The sequence below is a fragment of the Amphiura filiformis genome, chromosome 5 (genome assembly GCF_039555335.1).
Source record: "Amphiura filiformis chromosome 5, Afil_fr2py, whole genome shotgun sequence".
In the NCBI taxonomy this organism is placed as follows: domain Eukaryota; kingdom Metazoa; phylum Echinodermata; class Ophiuroidea; order Amphilepidida; family Amphiuridae; genus Amphiura; species Amphiura filiformis.
This window is the reverse complement of record NC_092632.1, coordinates 20460255-20486592: the sequence shown is the minus strand read 5'-3', so window position 1 is coordinate 20486592 and position 26338 is coordinate 20460255. Positions and strand designations below refer to the sequence as shown.

The following is a 26338-nucleotide window of genomic DNA, read 5'->3' as shown; positions in this document are numbered from 1 at the left end:
TCCCTGCCATATACTTGGTTACAAATTTATGAACTTTATATTTCTTATGCTTTTTTTTATTATTCTTGCTCCTTATTTCTGCCTATATCTCAATTTCCTTATTGCAGACTTGTTTCAGATTGGTCCACAAGCAATATTCTGCATACATACATACCTTGTTCCCATTGTAATGGTGTGACTATGACATGATTAAACCACTCACACGCCACTTGGAATGTCTCTTCTGTATAGACCTGAGTTGCCAACCGGATTAGATCCATTTGTTGGGCACGGTGTACTGCTAAGAATTAGAAATAACATTTTATCTCCAGCAGTCATTTATAATTTATTTATGACACAAGTACATTATGTGAAAGGATAGACAATAAATTTGGTACTGCGTTTTTGATAATACATTCCAGTTTTGACTTTCGAAACATCAAATACTTCAAAAATCTCCGTCATCTGCAAATGTGCCACAATAATGTGGGTTCAAGCTCAGTCAGGGCCAACATGTTGTGTCCTTGGGCAAGATACTTTATCTCGCTTATCCCATTACACCCAGGTGTAAAATGGGGAGCGGTTATGGGGTAGACATACTGTGCTCTTGTTCAAAGGCAGTCATGTAATATCAGAATAAATATAAAGCACTTTAATGATATCTGTTCTAAAGATCCTACTAAAAGTGCTGTATAAATGCCTGCATTTTACATTCACTCAGTCACTACATGCCTCGCATTTCATTCCTCTTTGTGTTTGGTGCACTCGCAGACCTCATAAGTTTTTAACACCAAAGTGATGCCATATATTAAAATGTTCTGAGCACATTTTGTCACTTTTCACAACAATTAATACTACTAAACCCTTCCCTATCATTTCTTTACCAGTCGAGAGGTGACCGTATTTGCCGGAATGGGAACGGGTTAGGGTTAGGGTTAGGGCTTCCGGTAAATACGGCCATCGTCACTCTCTTACGATCTTTGCTAAGATTTATTTAACTTTTCATTTGCATCTTTTGCACTGATACGGCAAGATGACCTACAAATGGTTGATGGAAATAATGACTATTTTAATAGTTAGACTTAATTTAGTGACATACCAGAGAAGAAGTAGTTGAATTCATCATCACTATCAAAATCCAGCCTTGAGTATTCACAGCTTGGGGAATCATCCCTTGATGGAAAACCAACCTACAGGTAAGATTTATAAAGGTTTGATCAACAATTTCATCCCAACTTCTTTTCTGTCAAAATTAAGATTTTGAATGCCCATAGTTTTTTCATTGACTGTTGCTAGCATGCCCTATCATCAAATTGCAAGGCAGCTTTCTATTAACATCGCTACTGAATACTGGTAGCATTTCACTACATGTATTTGATCACCAACTATGCTACGATTGCTATAATGATATGGCCATTAATGCTTGATGATTGAAATCAAAAACTGATACATTGTTCAAATAAAAAGAATTTACAATAGGTGATAATACCACTGCTTTTGTAATAATGAAGTTTGTGAAGGATTATTTACCCTTTGTAGTTTTTCAGTGAACAGCTTCAAGATCTGTGGTATAATTTCCTTCAGCACAGGGTCCTCTGAGATATGTTCGTGTCTCAGGAATGCTAGATATGTTGCCATAGTCATATTGGAAACATGGATGCTTGGGTGCTGTGTGAAAGACAATAAGGCCTCCAGGTATGACTTGAAATTGGGTGGACGCGAAAAATCCTTCAAATCTGGAGACTGACAATACAAAAGCAACAAACAAATACAGTGGATGAGCTAGATAGGTAGCCAGTTCAGATGAGCGAGGTATACTCTTTCAAGTCCACAACACAAAAATCCCAACAGTTAACCCCTAACCCTGGACGATCACCATCGTTTCCTTTTGTTGCCCCAATTGTAAAATGACCGTCCAGTGATCCCCTACACTTCCCAGCTGACTGGACAGTCATCAATACTGTAATAAGGTTCACAACCAGTTTATTTATGGATAGTGGCAGAGACTTGCAGTCCATGCATGGATGTAAGTATGCACTGAGGCTATTATGCAACTCTGCAGTTTAGTATACTATTAAGGTAGAGTACTAAGACCTTTCCGACTTTCAAATGCTTGACACCAATTTAAATTTGTAATATCATAACCTATCTTTGTTTTATTGGCAAATAAGATCTATATTGGAAGCGTGTTTGTTTACAACATACCAACCAACACACCATTAGTTATTCTTAAACACTTGAGAACGTTCCTGCAATCTCATTGGTTCTTACCTGTGTGATATGACACGATATCACACGGGTCGGCGATGCATGCATCAACGCGACACGGCGTGCTCGCTATTTGAACCAATCGGAGGCGCATAGCAACAACGGGACTGATCGATTTTAAGCCCCAGGTAGTTTCTTGTATAATGTCGGATTTAATTTGATTAAAATTACTTACGATATTTCTATTTGAATTGAAGTGTTTAAGAATGAGAATAAAGGTATTGTGTTTAGCCGCTGTCGTGCATCTATCGTCTCCTGTAACAGGCGACATCATTATTTTGGCGTAAAACAACTCAAAGCCGCCTCGTTGTTTTACTTAAAATAATGATGTCGCCCGTTATATGAGACGATAGATGCACTCAACTAAAACCAATACCTTTATTCTCTAAGTGTGACAATTATCTAGAATGAAATTTTCTTCACAAATATCTATCTATCAATCATGTTTAAATAATTGAGCTTACATATAAGGCACACAACTGCACTCCCAGTCCTGTCAGCACTTGACATAACTTCTTAAGAAAGATGTAGTTTTCTTCATCTACTCCGACACTGCAAGCCAGTCTGTTAAAAAATACAACGTAAAAATTAAAGATCTTAGTTTGAAAATATAGGTTTATACCATGCTGCATGCTGAAGCAGTGAATTTCAGCTGACATAATTCAATTATGTTCCTCCATCATAGACAGAACTTCTAAACACACAACAATGTTGACAAATTTTGGTCTCTTCATAATTAAAAAGCAAAATAATTTGATATTAATATAACCCTAATGTTTTACAGAAACTCACTTTGGGATACATATTTAGCAACTAGAATAATACACTGGTGAAATACTAGTGCCACATGGAATGCAGTGACGTGATATTCAATGCTGTTCACATAATGGTTTTGAAGTTATTCAACTTGAAATGTTATCATTTTTTAAAAAGGAATCTCATTGATCAATGTTAAAAGTTTGCTCAAACTGTTTCTTTACTTCATGCCATTTATACAATTTTTCCCCCTAATGTGGCAGTGACGTCAGTGCGCATTTCATTGAGCGCAGCCTAAAATCGCTAGCATTTGCTCAAAGTGCTTGCCAACACACACACAGGCTCAAAGACGCCACATAGATATACGATAGACACAGCTGCCTTAACATATTAATGTCACTGCCACATCAGGGTGAAAAATGGTATAGATATGTTGTTTTGTAACTCACCTTGCTGCATTTAAAATAGTGCACATTGCATCCTCACTGAACAACACCAACAGAGGTCTTCTATCTTCCACCTTGCCCTGTATAAAGAATAAAAATATATCATGCAATACCAGAGATAAAATAATACTTCAGTCTGTTCAGCAGTAGGTAAAGCTATACAAGCCACCATCACACTACAGTCGCGTAATTGGTACACAGAGTTATGTACGTTGCGTTCTGTATATGGTGCTGATCACATAGTGTGATACACTGATCGCGTAGATGATGCTTATCCAGTACCCAGCCAGCACCGGCATAAGTGTGTCATATTTGTTATTCGCAGCATTTTATTTTTTATTCATTCATTCCTTATTGCCTCTATTTCTCCTAAGATAGCATACAAGATCACTCTTCCCTCTCTTCCCTGAAATCTGTATTTGCATACCTTTCTTGTGACAATGAGATGTAGGCATTCAGCAGCCAGAAGTTTGAGGTTTGAATCGCCTAACAAGTTATACAACATCTTCAATAAGGCAAGGTCCTCTGCAAAGACATGCTGGCAGTTAACCCAGTCCACATATCCACTCAATGTTAGTAATACTGCCTGGGCTACTCGACAAGATAATGCAGCCTATAAAGGGAGAAATGCATAAAGAATTGAATGCAACATCTTTTGAATGTCAGTTCAATTAAATGTACTAGGATTATTATCCTCTTTAAAATCTAAATCACTTGAAATATAAAACTCATTTTCCGAACCTATTGTTTCAAAAAGCAACAAGCTAAAGTTTGAGTACCGCAACCAACATGAACCAAAAGCAAAAACAACAATAGCAACAACTACAACTACACCTTACCTGCTGCTCTTGACTGGATTGCTAGAAACAAAAACACACAAAACAAAGAAAAGTCAAATTAAAAACAGACATTAATGAACTTCAAGTGGAAATGCAATTTATAATATTTTTTTGTGTAACAAGAGGCAAAAATTTATTGGAAGCCAAAGTGTACAGCATGTCAATAACTACTGAAATTATTGGAGAAAAATGGTAGCCATCAGCGCAGTAAACAAACAAGGATGTTATAAGAATCATATTTTTGTGCGATTACACGTAAATGATAGTAAGTTACTCAGCCTTATACATGTACTTACAAGAAATTGCTTATATCTTTCTGTATGCTGCTGTAATAGCTGTAAAAGAAATTTCATGATTTCTCCCATATTGGCGGTCAATGCTTGTAGTAAATCTCTTCTTCTTTGAGAGGGTAAATTTTGGAATGCTACTACATCTTCCACCAGCCGCAGTAAGATGAACAAAACTAGCTCTGTTTGTAATTCCTGGAAAATAAAGAAAAAACAAGACAAGATGTCCAGAAAATGAGCCTGCCCTAGTTACTTCTTGATGTACATATTTCAATGTAATCTCGCCATTATCACATCATTCTTCAATTTTGTCATTACAAATTATATGATGCATTACTTACCCCACACTGACACAGTTGATCTAGTTCAGCCAGTAATGTAGGCCACTGCTGAGGCCATTCCCTTTTGATCATTTCAACTACTATTCTTGACAAGCCATCCTTTATATAAGCCTGTTCCTCTACTAGACTAAGGGTACCCTGTAAATAATAACAAACAATAGCAAACAGGCTAAAACTCAATTGGAGAGAAAATCATACCAATGATGATGCAGCAAATTTCTTGAAAAAAGTGCACACAACAAATTTGAGAATTTGTTCCCACTTGCAGCTGGAAAACTTAGTTACACAAAACATTCCAGCAAAAGAGGGTTCATCTCTGTCTAACAGAATTCCATTTTTGTTTTTTTGCTCTTTTCCAAATATAGACCTGATATTTTGATTCTTTTATTATTATACATTTTTTTGGAGCAACCTTGACTTTTTAGGTATATGTGAAATAATTCTTTAAAATAATAAGTTAACTCAATTTGATTTATCATTGCATGGTGAGGTACATGATGTAGGCCTATGCCTATATGTCAACATATTTGATTTTAAACCGAAATTATAGTTGACTGTACGAACATTCAAACAACATAATTTTATTCTAGAGCCTTTTTCTTTTAGTTTCATGGCAAGTTTCGTTGAGATCATGAGAAGCTAATAAAAATTTGATAATAATCTTAACAGGCATGAAAACTGCCTGAAAAATTATGTGAATTTGGCCTTAAAAGGCCCAAAACAGGCTGAAAAAATAAAAATGCGTAAATTTGGACAATAAAACTGCCTGAATTTTGGCAAAAGCCTAAAAATGCTCATGCTTGTCTTAATGACCAGCTGTCTCTATTTGGAACAATGGTCAAGGTCCAATGCACCTTTACTTTTAGAATTATTAAAACAGGAAAAAATACTTACGTTCTTTAATAATTCAATAATTGTGTCTTTAAAAATAACCTTCTCCTGTCCACCCATGTTGTTCCATCTGAATCTGTAAAAAAATCATCAAATGTTTATTTGAAGCTAGTAATTGCTACAAAGTTAAGGTGGATGTACATTTTCTGAAATTAGGAAATGCTCTTTTAAGACAGATCAAATATTTTCTTCTATGCCTGCTCCTTGTGTCATTTAAGCGTATCTGACTTTCCTAATGTAGATACCTTATAATCTTTGGATGTTACAACCACCTATTGATTTGATGAAAGTCCAAATAATGTTGTAATTTTGTGGAGGGCATCTACATTAATTTGCTTTTCATCTCTTGTCAAATGTATGAGACCTGTTCCCACAACATGAGAGGAAACTTGCAAATTTTAATTTTGAGCTACATGTATGCCCCAATGATTCATATTCTCTGACTCATTGAAGCTTTAAAACAGCATTAACTTTTCAGGGTTGCTCCCTCACATGGTCAAAACTTCAATGAAGAATTCTTTTGTTTTCTATTGTTTTCTGATATTGAATAATCAATATCTCTTTTTCTTATCTGGTGACGACCATGACATTCCACTCATTTTGTGAGAACAGGTCTCATATGCTTGTAGAAGATGTAATTCCACAGTATTTGATTCACTACATACATTCCTACTCCAGTCCTACTCCTACATTCTGAAGTCGATACGAACTCAGGTCAGTGCATATGGCCAATTCCACCGTTACGGACGTTACAGATATATGCAACTAGCAACTTTTAAGTGAATAGCACACATGTTTGCTGTTAGGATAACACTTTATTTCTTAATATGCTATTAGTATACACTATAATGTTCAATATAATGAAGCAATTTTGTTTTGGCTTTCTTAGTTAATTAGCTACAGAAATTAGAAACGAGCGTTACGGACGTTACGCGAAAGTGCCTGCCTTTTTGACAGATGGTACATATCCTTAAATCTCCATTCAGTTCTGTGACATCAATCTATGGAGGCATCATTAGCAAATTTGAAATAAATGCTCCTGTTTTGAGCAATAATGTTCCAAAATTTTGTTACGGACGTTACAAAAGGCACTTTTGGCATGGAATTGGCCATATGCAGTAATTTACCATTTTTGTCTAGTAAGACTTAAGAATCACTTGCATTAATTTACTAACATGTGGACTATGAAATTATCCTCAATTGACATCAGTAAATTACCTTGCACAATGTTCCAGCAGCTGTAAGCCAAAGTGGCGAATAACAGGGGGATACTTCACATTGGACATCTCTACACCGCAGGCAACACAATGAGGCGATGTCTCCTTGAACTTCTCACAGAGCTACATGGATAAGGGAAAATCACAAAATGCACAGTTAAATCTATTTTCATGACCTTGACACTCGATAAGAAATAATTTCAATCCACAACAAAACAATTCAATGACATCAATGCAAGAGGGGAAAAAAGCGTAACTTTTTAGGTGACCGTACAGATTCCTTTTTGTCATGCATTTTTTTAGGTTCCTATGCTACCTCTCCACTTTGCGGTATACATGATGTGTGCCTGAATATGAGGAATGTCCTGGTGATATCAAATAATTTTGATATTTTTGAAAATGGTGATATACCATACTGGCCGAGTATAGTCCCACCTTCGAGTAAAGTCCCACCCCCAAATTTTCGAAAAATTTCAGAAATTAAAAAAAATATTTTTAATAAGTTTTTAATAAGTTTTTCGGCTTTGGAGTGTCCCTGGACCTAGACCTAAATGCTAGGATCATTCATGGTTGATTTTTTTAAAGGTGAACCTCATTGAAAATAAAGTTATATATCAATGGAAAGCTTATGATGTCAGGAAGCAGAAAAGAATATTTTTTATTTGCATAGCATACCAGGCTAGACATAATCTCCATGCAAAGATTGGATTTTGGCACCCCCTAAATTACAAAAGCGAAATCGTTCAAATTGGGCGCTTTCGTTGATGACGTCAGCCCAGGGACACACAGTTACTTCCGGGTTTGATTGTAAACACAATGTCCGTGTATTACTGTGGCATGCATTGGGCCAATGCACGAATTCAGTCATTGTCAACTTACTTTACATGAAAAATATCTTCAATAAAATAAGAATAATATGAAGGAAATATCATGATCAAATTAAGAATGAAGTTCCTGAATAAAGTGTGTGGATTTAAAAATGGGAAAAATGCTGGCCGGGGTGATTTGGGATAGGCCAAGCCATCCACGATATGCATAGGGAATATTACAGTAAAGCACGAAGAGCGAAGATTAGCGAAGAACCGGAATGAAAACAGATTACAAAAAATAACTGCTAGTGCTACCAGTTCAGATCGTCACACCAAGTTGAGACGAACTTATCACAATGAGAAAATGAAGGAATAGAATAAGGTACATGTACAGGATTTTTTAATTATTTCTTAGCTTTACAACCGGTCATGTATGATAGGCGAACTCGTATATAGATACATACGGGATGAGCTCAGTGACTGACTGAGTCTCACTACGCCGAGTGTTCAGTATCCGCGACTGTACTGTACTTGCAGACAAAATGACCAATTTGATATTCACATTCTGATATTTCCAACTTATTGCTACTTCATCAGCAAAATTTATTCCTGTAAATGTTCCAAATATAAGGAACGATTGATCAAATTTGCTGAAACACCCCATGAAACACAGAGCACGAAGCCCCGAAGCGAGTCGCTGTTTGTGCATATCCGTCCCTGCACTTCAACAGCAATTTACGCATCGTGTTCGGTAATCCATAAAACATGAATGTTTCACTTTTTCAGTACCGTACACCGATTGTACTATCATTAAAGAATCATGACACAAGTGACAATATTTTAATTTTATTCAGATTTCAGAATTCCATCAAATAACGGTCTACTAAGCCTAAATTGTATTTATTTTATAATAAAGTATCTGCCCAGTATCTGTTTCTTTCAATCGCGATTGTGTGGAAAGAATGTATTACCATAATACGCTAAATATGAAAACCTTTATATGGGCTGGATTTGATGAAATCGGCGGTTTTTATTAATTTTTGGATTACTGCAAGGCGATATTTTTAATCAGACATTTTACAATGAATCAAGAATATATAGGGAATGTCACAAACAAGTATTTAATTTGTTATTCGATCATGTTTATTCAGTCCATGACATCGGTAGCAGCAAGCATTTGCGCATGGGATTGATCCCAGCGCGAAATTCAAACTCAATTACCCAGTTATACCCAGCCAGTTATGACTTATTTTGTCAAAAATTTACGGAAAATTTATGTGTTGACAATAATTCTATTATTTCTAATATATATAGAAGGAACCAGCAACTTGAAGATTCCTCTAATTTCAAGCTTTATTGTGAAAATCAGACTTGCCGGGCAGCTTGCAAAGTACAGGAAGCAAGTCCTGTTTATACGTTTCCGAGTAAGATCACGTGACTGCGAATCCTGAGCTCACGTCCACGAGCATTCCCAAGGTCATAGGCGATTGATTTGGGTGCTTTTGGGCGCCTTGAAAAAGACCAAAAATTCAATCATTTTTTTAATTTTTCAGCTTTATTGGCCATCAAAAAAATCGGAAAAAATAATTTTTAATATCCTGACATCATAAGCTTTCCATTGATATATAACTTTATTTTCAATGAGGTTCACCTTTAAAAAGAAAGAAAAAAAAATATTGTAGGGCTATGTGTTTTGAATAAATTTGTACTCATGTCATACTTGTCATGTCATTAACATTAATTGGTTAACAGCTAATATAACACCCATATACAAAAAAGGTAACAAAACAACACCAGCTAATTATAGACCATTCTTAGTCAGTGGGAGTGGTCTAGTTCGTATACACATTTCTGATTGGATAATCGCATGATTTCGGGTGCCGTCTATCAGGCCGTAGACGACCCCACGTCATCATGCGTCTTGATAATGCGTAACATGCGTGTAGAGGTGCGGCGTATGTATCGCGCTGGATGCGTGAGACTAGTGCGGAATCGTGAGCAGCGCTAGCAATACGCGCAACAGAATACGTGAAGTTGTAAACAAGTTTCGTTCATTTTATAATGAGGGAGTTCTTATGTCGGTAACTTAGTTTTTGCTTAAAAATTTGTTTACAGTTATTAAAATAATATTTAACTGACTAAGAATGAGAATAAGCGATAGGAATTTTTATTTTGCCTATCCTCTGCCTATGATAGACGACAGGCAGGTTCAATATTTTTATCGTAGTGGATACGCTGCGCCGGCATCCACTACTCAAAATATTGGACCTGCCTGTCGTCTATCACACGGTAGAGGATAGGCAAAATAAAATTCCTATTGTTTATTCTCTAAGTGTCAATCACATCAATACCATGCAAAATCTTAGAACACATCATCCACAGCAACACAATGAAACATTGCTGGTACGTCTGTAATCACTGAACACGAATCTTGCTCACAAGATTCGTGTTCAGTGATTACAGACGTACCAGCAGCGTTACCACCATGCTGAAGAAACTAGACTGAAACCACTCCACCTGCGGAGGAAAGTCGCATGTGTATCGATGTTCCATAAGATTGTCAACAATCAGGTAGCCATCCCGGCACACGAATTCGTGCAGCCGGTCCAAACGCGCAAATCTTCACGCCTTAGCCATAATCAATCGTACAGCAGACTAACAGTAATAAACTTTCATAGGCACAGCCGTTGCATCATGCAATTTTTGTTTTTTAGCGAGACTACATACAATGTGTACATATCTTCGAGCTTCCCAAAAAGCCTTTGTTGGCCCAGGATGATGTGCACGTGTAGCCCCCAAAAAATCTTTAAATTTAAATGATGGGAATGAAAATGGCTTTATTGTGACAATGTGCACTTGCAGCGCCCAAAATTTTTGTATTTTACACTATTTTGGTTTTGGCCCATGATCAGGGTGAATTTTGAAAAGAAAAGGGGCTTTTGCCCTTTTCATTTGCTTTGCCCTCCAGATTTTCTCTTTAATTTTAGGGCAGAGGGCACTTTTTCTTTCATTTCTTGTCAGGGAGCAGTCTGCCCCCCCCCAGGCCTGCGTCTGATAAACTACTACAACTATAATATTTTTCAAGGTTCCTTTGACAGCGTTAACCATCCCGTATGTGGGTGTTTATATAAATATGGAGGCCAGTAGTAAAACATGGGCCTTGTTTTGCATTTCTCAAGATTGTAGAAAAAATGTAAAAGCCTGCTAATTTTTTTTCATTGCATTTAACTAATATATATTTATACAATAAATCAAGACTTTTTTTTTTTTTACTTCTGTTGACATAGTAGAATTTTACAATGTAAACAAGAAGCTACAAGATATGTCACTTGCAGAAAACAGCAAAATTAAGTTTATTAACCACCTGAATGATTCAGTTCTACTTTGAATAATATCTTGAGTAACATGATGCTGTAACATTTTAACTTCTCTAAATGTCTTTCAACTTTGACGCATCAAGCCAACCCTCACTAAATTTAAGGCTTGGTGTCAGTGTTACATGCGAAATGATAAGTAACCATACAATAGTTAAAATTATGTATAATGTTGCTCAGTCAGAAAATAGTCTTGTGAAAATAATTCCGCCCTGATGTGGTTACGCATTTCCTTGCATTCTGTGGTACTACATTGTACTTTAATGTCAGCGGTACTACTTTGGTGTCAGCGTTACAGGTGTGATTAAAGATAACACAAGATGTAATAGCTTGGCTTGCTGAGAGGAACCATAGTCAAACTGAGCAAAATAACTACATTTATTAATGAGGAAAATAAATCTTTGTGAAGTATTCAACTATTCTGAAATTTAATCAAAGTTAAATAGTACAATGTACATCGATCTGTAGAATAAATATTTGGAAACTAGAATAAATATTTGGAAACTTATATCATCCCCAGGTAGAAGTTCTGGCCACTTTGTTTGTATTTTACATTATTGAGCATGTTAACTAATATAATATTGTTTAGTTACACATTTCTCACATAATATTACTTAGTTTTGGACTTGCTATTATAATAGGTAGTGTAGATAGATAGCTTTTGTAGTTCATGATGTCACTCTGTAACAGTGACACCAGTGTCAGCGTTACAGGTGTTAATGTTTTTTAACATTGAGCATTGGATATATTTATGACATTGTAGTAGTATTTTTGAATCTTGCCAATCACTAATGAATGCATCCTTGATTTTTAAACTTCTTTTCAAAGCAAGGATAATACTTTGGTATACATTACAGTAATTTTGAAACATAATTGCCCGAATCGGTCGTAATTTGACAAAATATTGGGACATTAAGTTCTTATTTTTCACCAGTATTGTCAAAGGATTAAGGATCTTTTTTTTTTCCAAAGTAAAGATGTCGATAACATTTGTTAAAAACCAGCAAATCATTATCATACCTCAACTATACATTTGTTACAGCTCCAAGACAAATAAACAATTTGGTGTCATTGTTACAGGTGTTAATTTGTGTCTTATGTCTCACTTTATTGTGTTGCTGTCCAAATAGGGATTATGTTTCATTAAAGCGGAATATTTTTGTGTGAAATATGGGTCTCGGGGTGTAAAATAATGAAAACAAAATTCTCATTAACCCAATTTGAAAATTTAGTCCCAATGTCACACTCTGGCCTCCATATTTATATAAACACCCATGTATGCGCGACGTCAAGCGTGTGTATTGGACCTTGTGCAAAATAATTAGTCCGAATAATCAGACCCAGAACAAATTATTAATTTCTGACATTATCGTGTTCTGGGTCTGAACTGTTTTCATTCGAAATCTTGATGGCAAATTGGACAAAGGAAGCACATGGTCCTACTTCACAGTTTTTTAATCCCTAGATTCATGTTATAGGTATGCTAGGTGAATTCAAATTTGCCATCAAACTGCATCATTTTATATATCAAATTAAAGCCCTTGAGTAAACAAAGCCAACACTGAAAACTTTTTTTTCATAGCACTTTCCGTAGCAAAGTTACATCTGGTCGCATGTCACGAGGTGGTCCATTTTGTGTTACATGGTCAAAATGGTCAAAAAAAATTATTTTTTAATATGTTATAGATATTGTAAAACTGCAACATCTCATACCATTTTTACCTCAAAAATGTTTATCGTTTTGGCGTAATTGCCTAATTAATAACTAATTAGCCCATAGGCGCAATGTAAATCAAAATTTTCAAATCGTTTTTCTCAAATTGGACCTTATTCATATAAAATACCCCACAACAAATATCTGAAGTTGGATTTTGTCCAATGTGCTAGGATATGTTCACAACATAGTGATGCATCAGTCTCACCCTTCAAAAAAACATTATGTAATCGCATTCACGATATACAGGGTGTGCCAAAAAAAATTGATATTTTTAAATTAAAATTTAATTAATCATTCATATTTTCCCAACACTACTTCCTACCATTTTTATAATGCAAAAATTAGTTTCCTTGTGCAATTTCCTTTCAGAAAATACATACATTTATCATGATAGAGTGAATATTAAAGGAGATATGGACCTTTGCAGTTTTTGCACGTGATTGCATTGACTTCTGTGCATTTAGAGGCAACCCGTGGTACAAAATGTAATGAGAAACTAATATGGAATATGAAATTGATCAATTTTGAAGTCAATCTTGTTTCTTTGAGTAATTGGCTCTAAAATGAGACATTAAAAAGCTCAATATGACAAGGAGTTATGAAGATACAATAATTTATTCAAACCAACACTATGGAAATCTTACATTTTCCTATGCTAATACATTACTCCTGACCCACCTGCTCCTGACCCACCTGCTCCTCCACCCCGTCAATTTTCAATTCCAGCTGATGCCATTTATTTAGTTTGACTCACTTTTCAGTACTAGTTTACACAGTTTTAGCCCTGTTCTTTAGCTTTAAAATGAGACCCAAAGTAGCTCAATAGGACAAGGGGTTGGTTCACTATGACATTTTTCATTCGCCTACATTGAAAAATTGTAACACCTCCACCTTTTTTTGGGGTACCAACTTGTGACATGCGACCATCTTGTCAAAGATTGACTTTCATCAAAAAGATTCAGCTAGCAAAATTCCCCAAAACGGCATTTCGGGGGTGTTTCTAGATCTTAGTCTCATTATGATAGCAGCTTTTTTTAATGGAACTGCTATCAAAATCCTCTAAAATTCCATGTGCGATTGTCTTATCACCATAAAAATCATATATTTGGGTCAAGTGAAGTATAGAAAACATATTTATGTAGGTTTCCTTCTTCGCCAGTTGTTTTAAATTTCTATGTAAATATGCATTGACATTGTCGGCGAATTTGGTTGACTAGCAAATGTGTTAAGTTAACTAAGGTTTGCCTGGGCATACCTACATGTTGCGTGAATCACTCTATTGTGGACCATCCTTTTGATACTCGAGTATTTGGACAAGCGGAACAGTTTTGACAGGCCCTTTGTCTACCTCTCTGTTTGTAAACAAACGAGGAGGTCGAAATCGTCCTCCTCGCCGAATACGAAAGTCAGCGACAGCGTAATAGTACGGCACTGCAAAATAATAAGCTTAAAAGGAAATCTGAAAAATTTTATAGGCCGGGCCATGATGTTTCAGGCTACATTATACATACTATCACTGCAAGGTGGTCATCGATTGCATATAACAGAAAAGGGCAGAGACTTACTTCTATATGATTACCATATACCTCGCCGAATACGAAAGTCAGCGACAGCGTAATAGTACGGCACTGCAAAATAATAAGCTTAAAAGGAAATCTGAAAAATTTTATAGGCCGGGCCATGATGTTTCAGGCTACATTATACATACTATCACTGCAAGGTGGTCATCGATTGCATATAACAGAAAAGGGCAGAGACTTACTTCTATATGATTACCAGAATTAAGAAATTCATTTTGCTGAAAAGCATCAATGCTTCCGAATTTGGCAGATTCATCATTCAACAATTAAATTTCAATTTTAAGCTTACCTCGTAGGCTTCCATCCGTTTCTGTTGTGCAACCGCTGGATCCATAGCAGCGTTGACCGCTTCAGAAAGTTGCAGTACATACTCGGCTGTCTCCCCCATTTTTCTGATTTTCAAAAAACACAGGAAATAAGGAGTAAAACTCCAATTTTAAAGCGGCCCATTCACACACGCTTTCGGTTTTTCCAGCAGACTCGACTAATGACCTCACCACACCACCTCAATGCCTTCGGCAAAATATTTCCCTAAGTTCAGGTGTGCCATTTGCGCATGCGCGAAAGTAGTTTGATTGACAGATTTCACCTCTGACCTCGATCAGCTGTTTTGCGACAGTCATAACACTGACAGAAGTATCCAGTTGCGAAAATCGAATTATTTGCCTCATTTTAGCGACGTGCTTGGACTAGTTTGCAATAGTAATATTAGTATTCAATTCACTGAATATTTAGAGAAGCAAATGACATGATGGATAAGGACAGTTTAAGGCCACGGACATCGACTATACCACGAAAACTAGCTCGTTCACGTAGCGTTTTCGTTGTCCCACTGGCCTACTGCACGTAGATTGCCTGGCGATCGGAGTGTTATCGTCAGAGCACCTCGGACTACACGAAAACATGACGAGATTTGTCCCATTCACCACTGCATCACACAGATCTGTTGTTCATGCACTGTCATGACTGTACATTCATGATCATTGCAATACAGTGTATGTCGTGTATGTGTATACCGTTCTCCTGGCTGAGTATGTTGGGTGTGTTGTTTGTACCTCGACTCTGCAAGGTGAGTTTCTTTTTATAACTCATTAATTTTTTTAATGCACAAGTAAAACTAAACGACACAACATTAATTTTAACTGGCAGTGAGGATTCGCTATAGTATAGACGAATCCAACGAGCCAAGTCATGCCATGGTCAGGATTTGGTCGGCCATTAGGCCAAGTAAAATAAAAAACATGTTTCACGTCCGGGTTTTCGAAAAAAAGGAGGAAGTTACACCCCCTCAAATGATCACAAAACCTTCCTAACGTGTTTCTTGTATCTTAACAAGGCTATAGAAAGCATCCTAACTTCCTAGACATATATTTTGAAAAGTTATAACCGAATTTCAAAAAATAAAAATATATTTGAAGAAACCAAAAAAAGGAAGCGGGGGGACGTGAAACATGTTTATTTTTTTATTTGGCCTTATTAGGGTCCCTGCATGCACCAAACAGGTGTTGTGAGTGCCCAATTGGGTGGATTAAACCCGCTTAAAATTTGATGTGAGATTCTTTTGTGTTGTAAACTGTCATCATTCTTTTGTCTGCGTGTAACACGGGTGGTAGAATGCAGTTTAAAATATCCTTCAAGGGCGCATCATTTCACATTTTAGGTGAGATAGTTTGGTCCCCGTCGCGGCTATGGCCGCCATTAAGGTGCAGGAATGCGTGAAATTTGATTCGTCTATAGGATAATATGATTTTGACTTCATCTTCAGTCTCAATCCCAACCCACAGCAAGTGAGCAAACATAAAGTCTTGATTTTTGCAGAGTATGTAGGCCTACTAAGTACTATATGTTTACAAAGCAATCGTGTAAAAACAGAATTTTGAAAAATATTCAGGGCTTTCCCCTTAGCAAATGTTACAATGGCTTTAATTACAATGTCATACTGTATTGTCTTTCCAGAAACTGGCACACGAAAGGTCCATTCAGCAAGGCATATCTTCCAAAAATCTGAACTATAAACACACGCTGAAGCAAAGCACCTGCAACCGAACAGCACAGCTTTCCTTATTGAGGAGGATGTAAGTAATTTCATTTACAAAGTTGTAGCCAAGGGGGGTGCAGCACACCACACAAAATGCCAATACCTTATTCCTATGTGTTCCTATATTTAATTCTCAGGCACGTCAGGTATATATGAAATGAAAGTGACCCACTGACAAAAAATAAAAGAGAAAATCAGAAGGGCAAAAGAAAAGAAAAGGGACAAGGAACCCTTTTCACCGAAATTAACCTGATCATGACCGAAAATAGTGTAAAATACGAAATTTTTGCGTGCTACGTCCCAATAAAGCCTTTTTAGAAGCTCAAAGACATACAACCTCTCTATGTATAATTGTATGATGCAACTTTTTTTGCAATGCAGAGTTTTTTTTTTGTGTACCACCTAAGTTTTATTTTGCCCTCCTTACTAAAAAAGATGGCTATGCCCATGAAACTATGCACGACTAGTAGACTTAGTAAATTACAGATTAGTGCTTTAAATCTGTCTCCGCTCTCACAGTTCATAAAAAAAATTAAAATTGCAAAATGATTGCAAGTGACTACTTTTGACTTTATGACCTTTGACCTCACACCTATTGAAATAGCATATCATGACTCTGCTACAATAATTTATCATTTTGGAAGGAAAATCTAGAAATTTAAAAAGATAGTACATTAAGGCTTTAAGGAGTACTACACCCTGGCCAATTTTGTGCTTATTTTTTGCATTTTTCATAAAAATTATAGCACATTGGTGACAAGTAAGATATGTATAGGGCAAGGACTCCCAACTACTGTACTGAAAATTCAGCAACTCAAAGCAAGTAGTTATTGATTTTTGATCAAATATTGGTTTTCCCTCATTTTTGACTGTAACTCCACAACTGTTGTCTGTGCTGATATAAAATTTCCAGTGCAGTAGTTGTAGTCCTTGCCCCTATAATATACATATCTTACTTGTCCCCAATGCCCTATAATTTTTGAGAAAAATGCACAAATAGGCACAAAATTGGGCAGGGTGTAGTACCCGTTAAGGCACACAAACAGCCTAGATACCATAATCCTGATAATAATGTGTAATAATTAATCATTGGCTATTATTTCATTTTATTCCAATTTCCAGGTGCAGCAGTACTACATGGATACTGGTTTCGTGAAAGACAAAGAGGATGATGGTTTGGAAGTCAACAGCTGGCATCTGTTATCTGTCGCATCACTCGCTAGCCGTACTATAGGGCTTTTTAAACACACTATATCCGAGAACTGCTAAAACCCACTAACCGCTCCACCCAAAGGGGGAATTAGCAGTCTGGGTTTAGCAGTTCTCTGGATATAGCCAGGTTTTACGATATAGCATGGTTTTGGACCACCACAGTCAAAAGGCCGTAGTAGGGCTATCACTGCATGCATTGAAAACTTTCCCAACATTATGTCAACAATTAAATTTTTGAAGAAAATCTTTTCTGGAGGGTGAACATTTGATGAGAACTTAAATACTTGCATAGTAATTTATGTGGTGCATAAACTAACTAGTAAATGTTTGCTCCAATTATTAAAATAATAAGGACCTCAACAAATGACTCTGACATCATGTGATGTAATCGTAATGCATAGTTCCTTACAGGCTGTAAAAGTTGCATGGAATTATTGGAAATGTTCTAGGCACTTTTCTTTGGTTTGCCTCAAATTCAGCAGTGACGTCAATGTCTTTTCATGGCTGCGCCACACGAACCACCCTTTTTTGCTACACAATTAACTATACGCACACGATTCAATACGGCGCCCACTAAAATATGCACCTACGTCACTACTGAACTTGAGGGGAACCAATGTATAGCCAAGGTTCCCTAGTCCAAAAATACGGATCGCTAGTCCGAAAAAAATAGGAAATGGTTCACAAGTCCAAAATAAATAAGGTTTACAAGACCTTAGCAATGGAAAATCTGCAGCCATTAGGACTAGCGACCATTTTTTTTTTTTTTTTTTTACATTTATGACTAGCGCACCTTAGGATTAGCGGATGCAGGATAGAGTAATTGTAGACCAAATTGTTTAGTAGCTGCTACTGGTTTACCTTCATCCCGTAAATATGATGAGTATCCAGTCCACTAATCAAGGGTTTAGGACCAGAAGGCCTAACTGCAATAGCTGCCCCATAGACATTTTGATAATTTATCTAAAATATGACACTTGGCAGCTATTGCAGATAAGGCCTCGTTAATGTCTGTTATTTATTAAATAAATAAAAGAAGACCCTACATGTAAACCCTTAACATAAAACTAAAATAAAAGAAGGTCCTACATGTAAACCCTTGACTTATAAATGCTTTTAAAGGAGTGTAAGTGTTCATAGTTTATTATTGGCAGACACTGTTTCTTTCATGAAAGCTGTGACTGTGCATCAATGCATTCACACCCAAAGCCTTCAGGAAAGACTAGCCGATGTCAGTCAATGCTACAATGTAGTCTTTTGTGAAGGCACCATATTAACACACAAGCTGGACTCGAATTTCAGTCAGGGCCATTGCCTGCAGTTTTTCAGTTTTGGCCTTTGTGCCCCTGATCTTTGTTAACTTCAAGGTGTTCTTCATTCCTCTTGACAAGTGGTGCCAAATGGCCTTGACAAAGGGTCCCCCCCCCCCCAAATGAAGGTCTGAACAAAAGCCTTCTCAAAAGACTAGTGGCTGCCAATAGACTGTAAATAAATGGTCTTTTTGCACTCATTATCTCATACTTCATTACTAAATGTATTTTTACACCTATTTCTCTGGTACATAATTATTAGAAAGACAAGAGTTCATGAAATAAACAAAAATGCATGGTGAATATGTAGCTTTGATCATTGTTTTAATTTATTTTGAGATCTGTAAGGAAGTGAAAAAATAAAAGCACTATTTTTTCATTAAAAAGTATGAAGAAGGAAGTCCAACAAACCAAAACAGTTGAACACACCTACTTAATAGATAATAAATGATGGGGATTTTTTACTACATGTATCCTCTATTGTGTGATGGAAGATATCCAATAAAAGTCTGCACAAAAAGTAACACAGCTGAAATATGCCTATAAGTTCAGAACTAGTAATCGTTTCCACAATATTTCTACATAGAAAGAAGGATGATTTATTTACGCTCGTTTGATACCCCATTTGTGAAATGTCGTTCAATACTGATAACACAGTACATAGTGCTTTTAAAGAAAAACCACAAATTTAAAAGTTGCCATTTACAGCAATCAATGGTTTCAATCAATGACTTCATATCAATACAAATAACCGCAACTTTCAATTCGGGTATTTTTCTTTAAAAACACTGCTGTGTTGTTATTATTGAACGAGATTGGACTAATGGGGTATCAAAATGCGCGTAAATAAATCATCCTTCTTTCTATGTTGAAATATTGTGAACACAATTATTAGTTCAAATGCTACAGGCATGTTTATAACAGCTGCGTTACTTTTTGTGCAGTCTTTATTTTTATAATACAATTCAGCATATTCCCTCTAAGTGATTGTGATCTGGGACAAATCCAAAATTGGATCTAATCTATTAGAAATATTCAATCTAGAATTCAATCTTATTTGATTTTTAATCTAAAAAACATTTGGATGGATTTTTAAAAATCTAATTTGAATACATCTAATTTGATTTTAATCTAAGGGGTTAAAAATCAATCTAAGCAATTTTAATCCCATATATTAAAATTGAATTAGATTGAATTCTAATCTATTGGATTGAATATTTCTAATAGATCTTAATAAATTTTCACACATTCTGTTACACCTAATTTATGAGTCCCGACTTTCAACACAAGTATTGTTCTTCAATTAGTGAGATTGAAGTGCGTTTTGAATCCGGTCATTATTTCAGTCCTTTTTAATATTTCATTTGTTCCATGACTTCCATCTGCCTCCGCTGCAAAATGTGACATGAAATGGCTCACAGTGGCATTGGTTAATGGTGTCTGGCAGTTGGTTGTTACTTGTACAGTGTAGCTCTGACCTTTTAGTAGGCCTGAAAAAGAAAAAGAGGATTTTAGAAAATTTGTCAGGGTAAAGCTGGGACAGTGGCACAATCCCCGCATGGGGCTGTTACAGCGGCTTGGTTTGAAATCCTTGCCCACCCACTTCCCCCAAATGAGCACATGCATCTGTATTCCCCAGCCCCCCCCCTTGGCGGTGGTGGCAGATTTACCCCAGCTAGCTGTTCCCTTGATTGCAATGAAAGTGTAGTTTTGCCACTGGTGCCCCAATTCCCCCCTCCACCATCGGGTTGCACACCACAGGGTTCATTTATGTGCCATATTAGGGCTGTGCAATAATTATCGGGGTAATAAAATGTCCGAACGACCCACCAAAATAGCTTGCCCCCTCTCAGCCTGCAAAATAATCGCTTTCCGCCCTCTTTTGGCCTGCCAAAAATCTTTGCCCCCAACACATGCCAAATTTTTGGGATCCCAATTTGCAAACCTTAAAAGGTCTAGATATGTTATGAGCACAGCGAGCATGAAAATTTGCATATTTCAGCGTTTCCATACTGTTTTCCTAAGCCTTTTTAGAGCATTTTATTTAAAAGGCACCCCATGAATGTGTGCCAAAAATTGCTTGCCCCCCCCCCTCGGATCGCTTGCTTGCCCCCCAATTTTACCCTCCTTCCAGGGCTCATAATTATTGACAGCTGAGCCCCTTATAGGTATAAGGGGCTATCATTTTCTTCAGAAGGGGGGTCATGAATATACTGGGGGGTCATAGAATTTTAAGACCAAAAATAGGGGGTTATAATTTTGTAGCAATCAAAATAGGGGGGTTATAGAATTATTAAGGGCTGGCGACTGGTGTAACTTTTCTTACACTTTTTTTGAACAAAATGTGCACACAATCTTTATACAATGCCAGATTTTTGCGCTCTCCGTGCGCCGTCTTTACGCTTATGGTCAAAAATTTTAACGCGTTTCGTGTACTCCGCTCTAAAATTTTGACAGAAGGGGGTCCTAAAATTTTTGACCCACGATAGGGGGTCGTAAAATTTTAGCCCGCGATCCGCTGATGGAGGGGGTCATAAAAATTGACTTCAGTCACCGACATATTCATGACCCCCTGTCAAGAAAATTACATCCCCTGAAAGGTGAATTCAGTCAAATTTTGCCATCAAACACTGCATCATTTTATATCAAATTAAACTCCTTGATTATAAAGAAAGCCAAAACTGAAAATCGTTTTGTCATAGCACTTTCCGTAGCAAAATTACATCTTGTCACAGATTGACTTTCATGATATCATCAAAAACATTCAGCCAACATTAGAAGCTACAATTGGCAAAACAAATCAGGATCTAGGCTCATGATGGAATTTCCGGCTCATGACAGAGCAGCTTTTCTACGGTGCGGAACTGCTATCAAAATCCTCTAAAATTCCATGTGCGATTCTCTCATTACAAAAATAAATCATATATTTGGGTCAAGTGAAGTATTGACAACATATTCATATAGGTTTCCTTGACCGATCTTTTTTTTACGAGGAAAATTTACAAAATATTGTTGTATTTTAGCCTAGTCGTAAGAGATTCCCATTGAGTTTACATGTACGAACCTGTTATTCCCACCTAGACCATGCCAAAAACATGCCCACATTTCAACTCGATTATCTACCAAACTGGTCATAGATCTCCAACAATTTTTTGATATGACATAAATGAAAGTGTTACTTACCTAATGTATCCATTTTCAGTCGAGATCTATGACTGGAATTCCTGTAATTCGTTGGCAAATATTGGTATTTTCCTCATTTTGCACCACACAAACCAATGGAAAAAGTTACTTCCGGGTTGCCGAGAAGGCAGGGAAAGTAGGCGGGGCTTGTGAGAACAACTTCTAGAATCGTTTGAGTCGGGACGGTAGAAACACCGAGTGCATTAAAAGTAACGAACCCAATGTGGTGGTGTGTGACCTCACCTTGACATAACCTTCAAGGGCGCACACCACCAAATAAAATACTGGGCTTGAAAAATGTACTGTGAAATAATTTGAGGCATTTCCAAACGGCCAGTGGCAGCGCTACGGGGACCCCCCCCCCAAATATTTTTCTTTCCCCCCTTCCCCCACTTTTGAGGCAAAAACCCCAAATTACTTAAATATCCCCTTTTTGCGGCAAGATTGATTTTGCCCCAAATTCACTTTGCCCTTCCCCATGCCCGCTCCCTCGAAAAAAATCCCTTACTGCCACAAACGGTGTGCTAAAAATTTTCCCCCTCACCTACCTCCCCGCCCCCTTTGTCCCAAATTGCAATGATTTGCAAACCTATGGTGCTAGCGCAGCGAGCATGCAGAGAGCAAAAAAGCCAAGTTTCCCTCTGCCTTTTATTATTGTTTGCCCCTCCCCTTTAGCCAGCGCCAAAAAATTTCCACCCCCTCCAGTTTTACCCTCCCCAGCGTGTGCAAGCAAATTTTGGCACATTTATGGGGCTAATCAATGGCATGCGCAAACGGGGGGCAGGGGGCCACGCCCCACCCCCACTTTTGTTGGTCAATCGGGGGAAATCAGTCATTCCACCCGAAATTACTGATTTCGCACGCACCTTACACTCCTAATCAGACTCCATTCGGGGGAACTGAACAACCTGGCCCCCCCCCCCACTTTCAATGTGCTATGCACTCCACTGGGGCTCATGAGAAAAACACTACAGGAAATTACGTTCAAATATGCAAAATGTCATCATATCTAGACCATGCGCATTTTGTGGGCTTTTTAGGGCACAAGCCCCTGGGGTAAAGCAGGGGGGCAAAAAAGAAGGGCAGCTGAAGAAGAAGGGGCGGCAAAGAGAAGTGTTAAAGAAAAGAGGGCCGAAAAAATTATGAAAAAGGTTTAAAAAATTGTGAAACCAATGGAATTATACATCTAAATATTTTGCTTTTAGGCTAGGTCACTAGCACCTATAATCCTTTTTTTTTTTTTGCTCTTCGCTTTTTCAAACCATTGAAAAAAAATGGGTCAACCTTTTCGGGCTGTTGATGTGCAAAGGGGGAGCAAAGATTTTTTGGCAGGCTGAGAAAGGGGGGAGCATTTTTTGTCAGGCCTAGGGGCCCGGGGGTAAAGCAATTTTTAGCATGCCATTTGAAAATTTTACTCATAATTATTGCACAACCCCTTAGGTACCAATGACTCTTTCTATCATACCCTGCCCGGTGACATAATAAATTGTATCAAGATGATAATCAACATCTGCATTGTGTTATTATTTTTCATTTAAAGACCCATTCAGTGATCCCAGCGCAATAGTAAAAAAGTTGAAATTAGTTATAAATTGCTTAAAAGTGAATAATAAGTCAGGGGTGGTGCAATAATTATGTGTACCCCCGGGGTGGTGAATTCTCAAAATGGTCTGCCAAAAATCGCTAAATTTAGCATATTTGAACGTGTTCCTAACGTTTTCCTACCCCTTTTTAGGGCGTAATATAGAAACAGTGCCCAAAATATCTGTGCCCAAAATTGCTTGCTCCCCCCCTTCGACCTGCCAAAAATGCTTGCCCCCCCCTTTGGCCTGCCAAAAACCTTTGCCCCCCCCCTATAATTCACCACCGGGGTACACATAATTATTGCACCAACCCTCATTCAAATTGTCATTTGGTATTTTTGAAATGAAAAATTTGGCAAAAACCCAAAGAAAACAGCAGTATTGATGATGTGGAAGCCACATTCAAATACATGTAGCCAATTTATCTACTTTACGGTCAGTATTATAATTACAGATTAATATAAATGCCTTATTTTGTCTATATAATTATACACAGCTTTTGGCTGAACAAGTAGCAGGCTATGTTAGCACATCTATGACAATGACAAAGGTACCAAAATCTGAATTTTGATGATTTTTACGATCATCCGGATGTGCAAATCACTGAATGGGCCTTTAAATAAAAACAAGTTCTATTGTACCCTGACCAAATGTTCAGGGTACAATAGAAAGAGCCATCATGTCAGGGCACCAATAGCACTATAGGACCAAGTTAGACCTTGTGCTTGAGGGATTTTTTTGACAGGCACTACTGTGGTTCATGCCATCGGATGTGATATCATACTCCTAGAGTTGTCCTCCCACAAACCATACCCAAGAAACAATCACCCCAATAATGTTTTTAAGTTTTTCCAGTAATGTTTTAAGTTCTAACAAAAGTTTGATGACGTAAAATTGATATGTTACGTAGAATATATGGTAGAAATATATTATCGATTTCATGTCATCAAACATTTCTTAGTAAAATGAAAACATTACTGGAAACAGAATGGGAATAGATTTAATGTTTAAATATTGGTGGTTTTTAATTATGTTAACTTATTGGTATATGCGGCCGACTGAAGATGATGATGATTTATGGATAATATTAAAAGGCGAGTCTGACAGCCCCCATCTTTACCTTATAGGCTCATAATAATTCATTGCCTTCAGTTTTGATGGTCAACTTGTTTGGGTGGGGGGGGGAGGCACATTTGTGACATATGTACCAACCACCCTGACTACTCATGAACCCCGCCCTGGGAGTGGCTCGGGTGATTTTCTGTTGTGGAACTACTTATCTTTTAAAACATTTAACCCCTTAAAAGTATATTAAGTCACTTTCATATGAGTGCATCTTCCTCTTCCCCCTGTTGAGTGGGTGGAAAGGTGGCTTTCTTGGTGAAGTTGGTTGAAGTGGATAATTGACTTTTTTGGTAAATCCCATAAGCCTTTGTAAGTACACCTGAGAACTCGTCATATTTGAAGTCACGCCGATCTACGCCGATGCGCACATTGTTTCTTGAACATCGTTACTGAGCATTGCAAGTCGGTGTGACGTCAAATGACAAAAAGATCAATTGTTTAGTACCAAAGACATGGGGAATAACAAAGGCATGCCCCCACCCCAACCAGGGGTACACAGCAGACAACAAACACATAACCCAAAAGTTAGCACATTGCCTCCTCCTCCCCCCTCTGTCCCTGGGTCAGCTCTCTGTGGCCCCAGACTCTTTGGTGGGCGAGTTGAAGCATGGTTCAGTTTGGTTGGTTACATTATAAAAAAAATTTCAATTCTCCAAGTTGAACTACACTTACTGTGAATAACATTTGGGCTATAACATTTTCATATAAACAAATCATTTGAAACACAAGCACAGAACCAGTATCTAACCATGCCATTTCAGAATTTTATTCAATTGTTGCCTTACACAGGTTATCAAATAGGGTGAAATTGACTAGAAATAGTATTTAAAATTTATTATTGCTTGAAATAATAGATCCTTTCATGCAACTAATGCATTATTAAATATTTAGGGATAGTGTTATAAAAGAAGGGGCTGATCCAGGTTTTTAAAAGGGCTCGCTCATGAACAATTTTGTGGCTCGCTTTGCTTGCCCAAATTTTAAGTGTCTCTCTAGGCCTATTTCACTCTATAGGCCATTTTGGGGTAGCCTTGCAAAAATTGGTATCAAAATCTTAATTTGTTTTCTTTTTTTTTATAGAGGGGAGCAGGTACTCCCCTGTATCCATATCGTCAGCCTGCTACGCTAATTGCCTAAGTCATTGTTACATGTTTCTCATTTGCGATTTTGATTTTCTGAGTAATAAACCCATAATTAATCAAATTTCCAGCCGCATTTTTCATTAACTTGTGGAATACATCTCTATTCTCTTTTGATGTATTCCACAAGTTAATGAAGAATGTGGTTGGAAATTTGATTAATTATGGGTTTATTACTCAGAAAATCAAAATTGCAAATGAGAAACATGTAACAATGACTTAGGCAATTAGCGTAGCAGGTTGA

At 37.2% G+C, this 26338-nt stretch overlaps 1 protein-coding gene and 1 long non-coding RNA gene across 4 annotated transcripts in view; one reads left to right on the top strand and one right to left on the bottom strand.

Moving 5' to 3' along the window:
- The window catches only part of LOC140152782 (exportin-5-like), a 35131-nt gene extending 20148 nt beyond the window's left edge, over positions 1-14983 (bottom strand). For 2 of the 3 annotated variants that reach the window (XM_072175274.1, XM_072175275.1), the window contains exons 1-12: positions 14794-14983; positions 7026-7147; positions 5811-5883; positions 4917-5054; positions 4585-4770; positions 4289-4309; positions 3877-4062; positions 3453-3529; positions 2712-2811; positions 1510-1722; positions 1079-1169; positions 155-280 (exon numbers count right to left, since the gene is read on the bottom strand). In XM_072175274.1, the coding sequence (XP_072031375.1) occupies positions 155-280; positions 1079-1169; positions 1510-1722; positions 2712-2811; positions 3453-3529; positions 3877-4062; positions 4289-4309; positions 4585-4770; positions 4917-5054; positions 5811-5883; positions 7026-7147; positions 14794-14892 (1432 nt within the window). In that variant the 5' untranslated portion in view covers positions 14893-14983. The remainder of the gene's footprint in view (positions 1-154; positions 281-1078; positions 1170-1509; positions 1723-2711; positions 2812-3452; positions 3530-3876; positions 4063-4288; positions 4310-4584; positions 4771-4916; positions 5055-5810; positions 5884-7025; positions 7148-14793) is intronic. The other variant, XM_072175276.1, reaches the window with a different exon arrangement.
- Positions 14984-15319: 336 nt separating this feature from the next.
- On the top strand, positions 15320-17956 carry LOC140152784 (uncharacterized). The gene is made up of 3 exons (XR_011859048.1): positions 15320-15573; positions 16461-16579; positions 17665-17956. It is a non-coding gene; the product is annotated as an uncharacterized lncRNA (long non-coding RNA).
- Positions 17957-26338: the final 8382 nt, after the last annotated feature.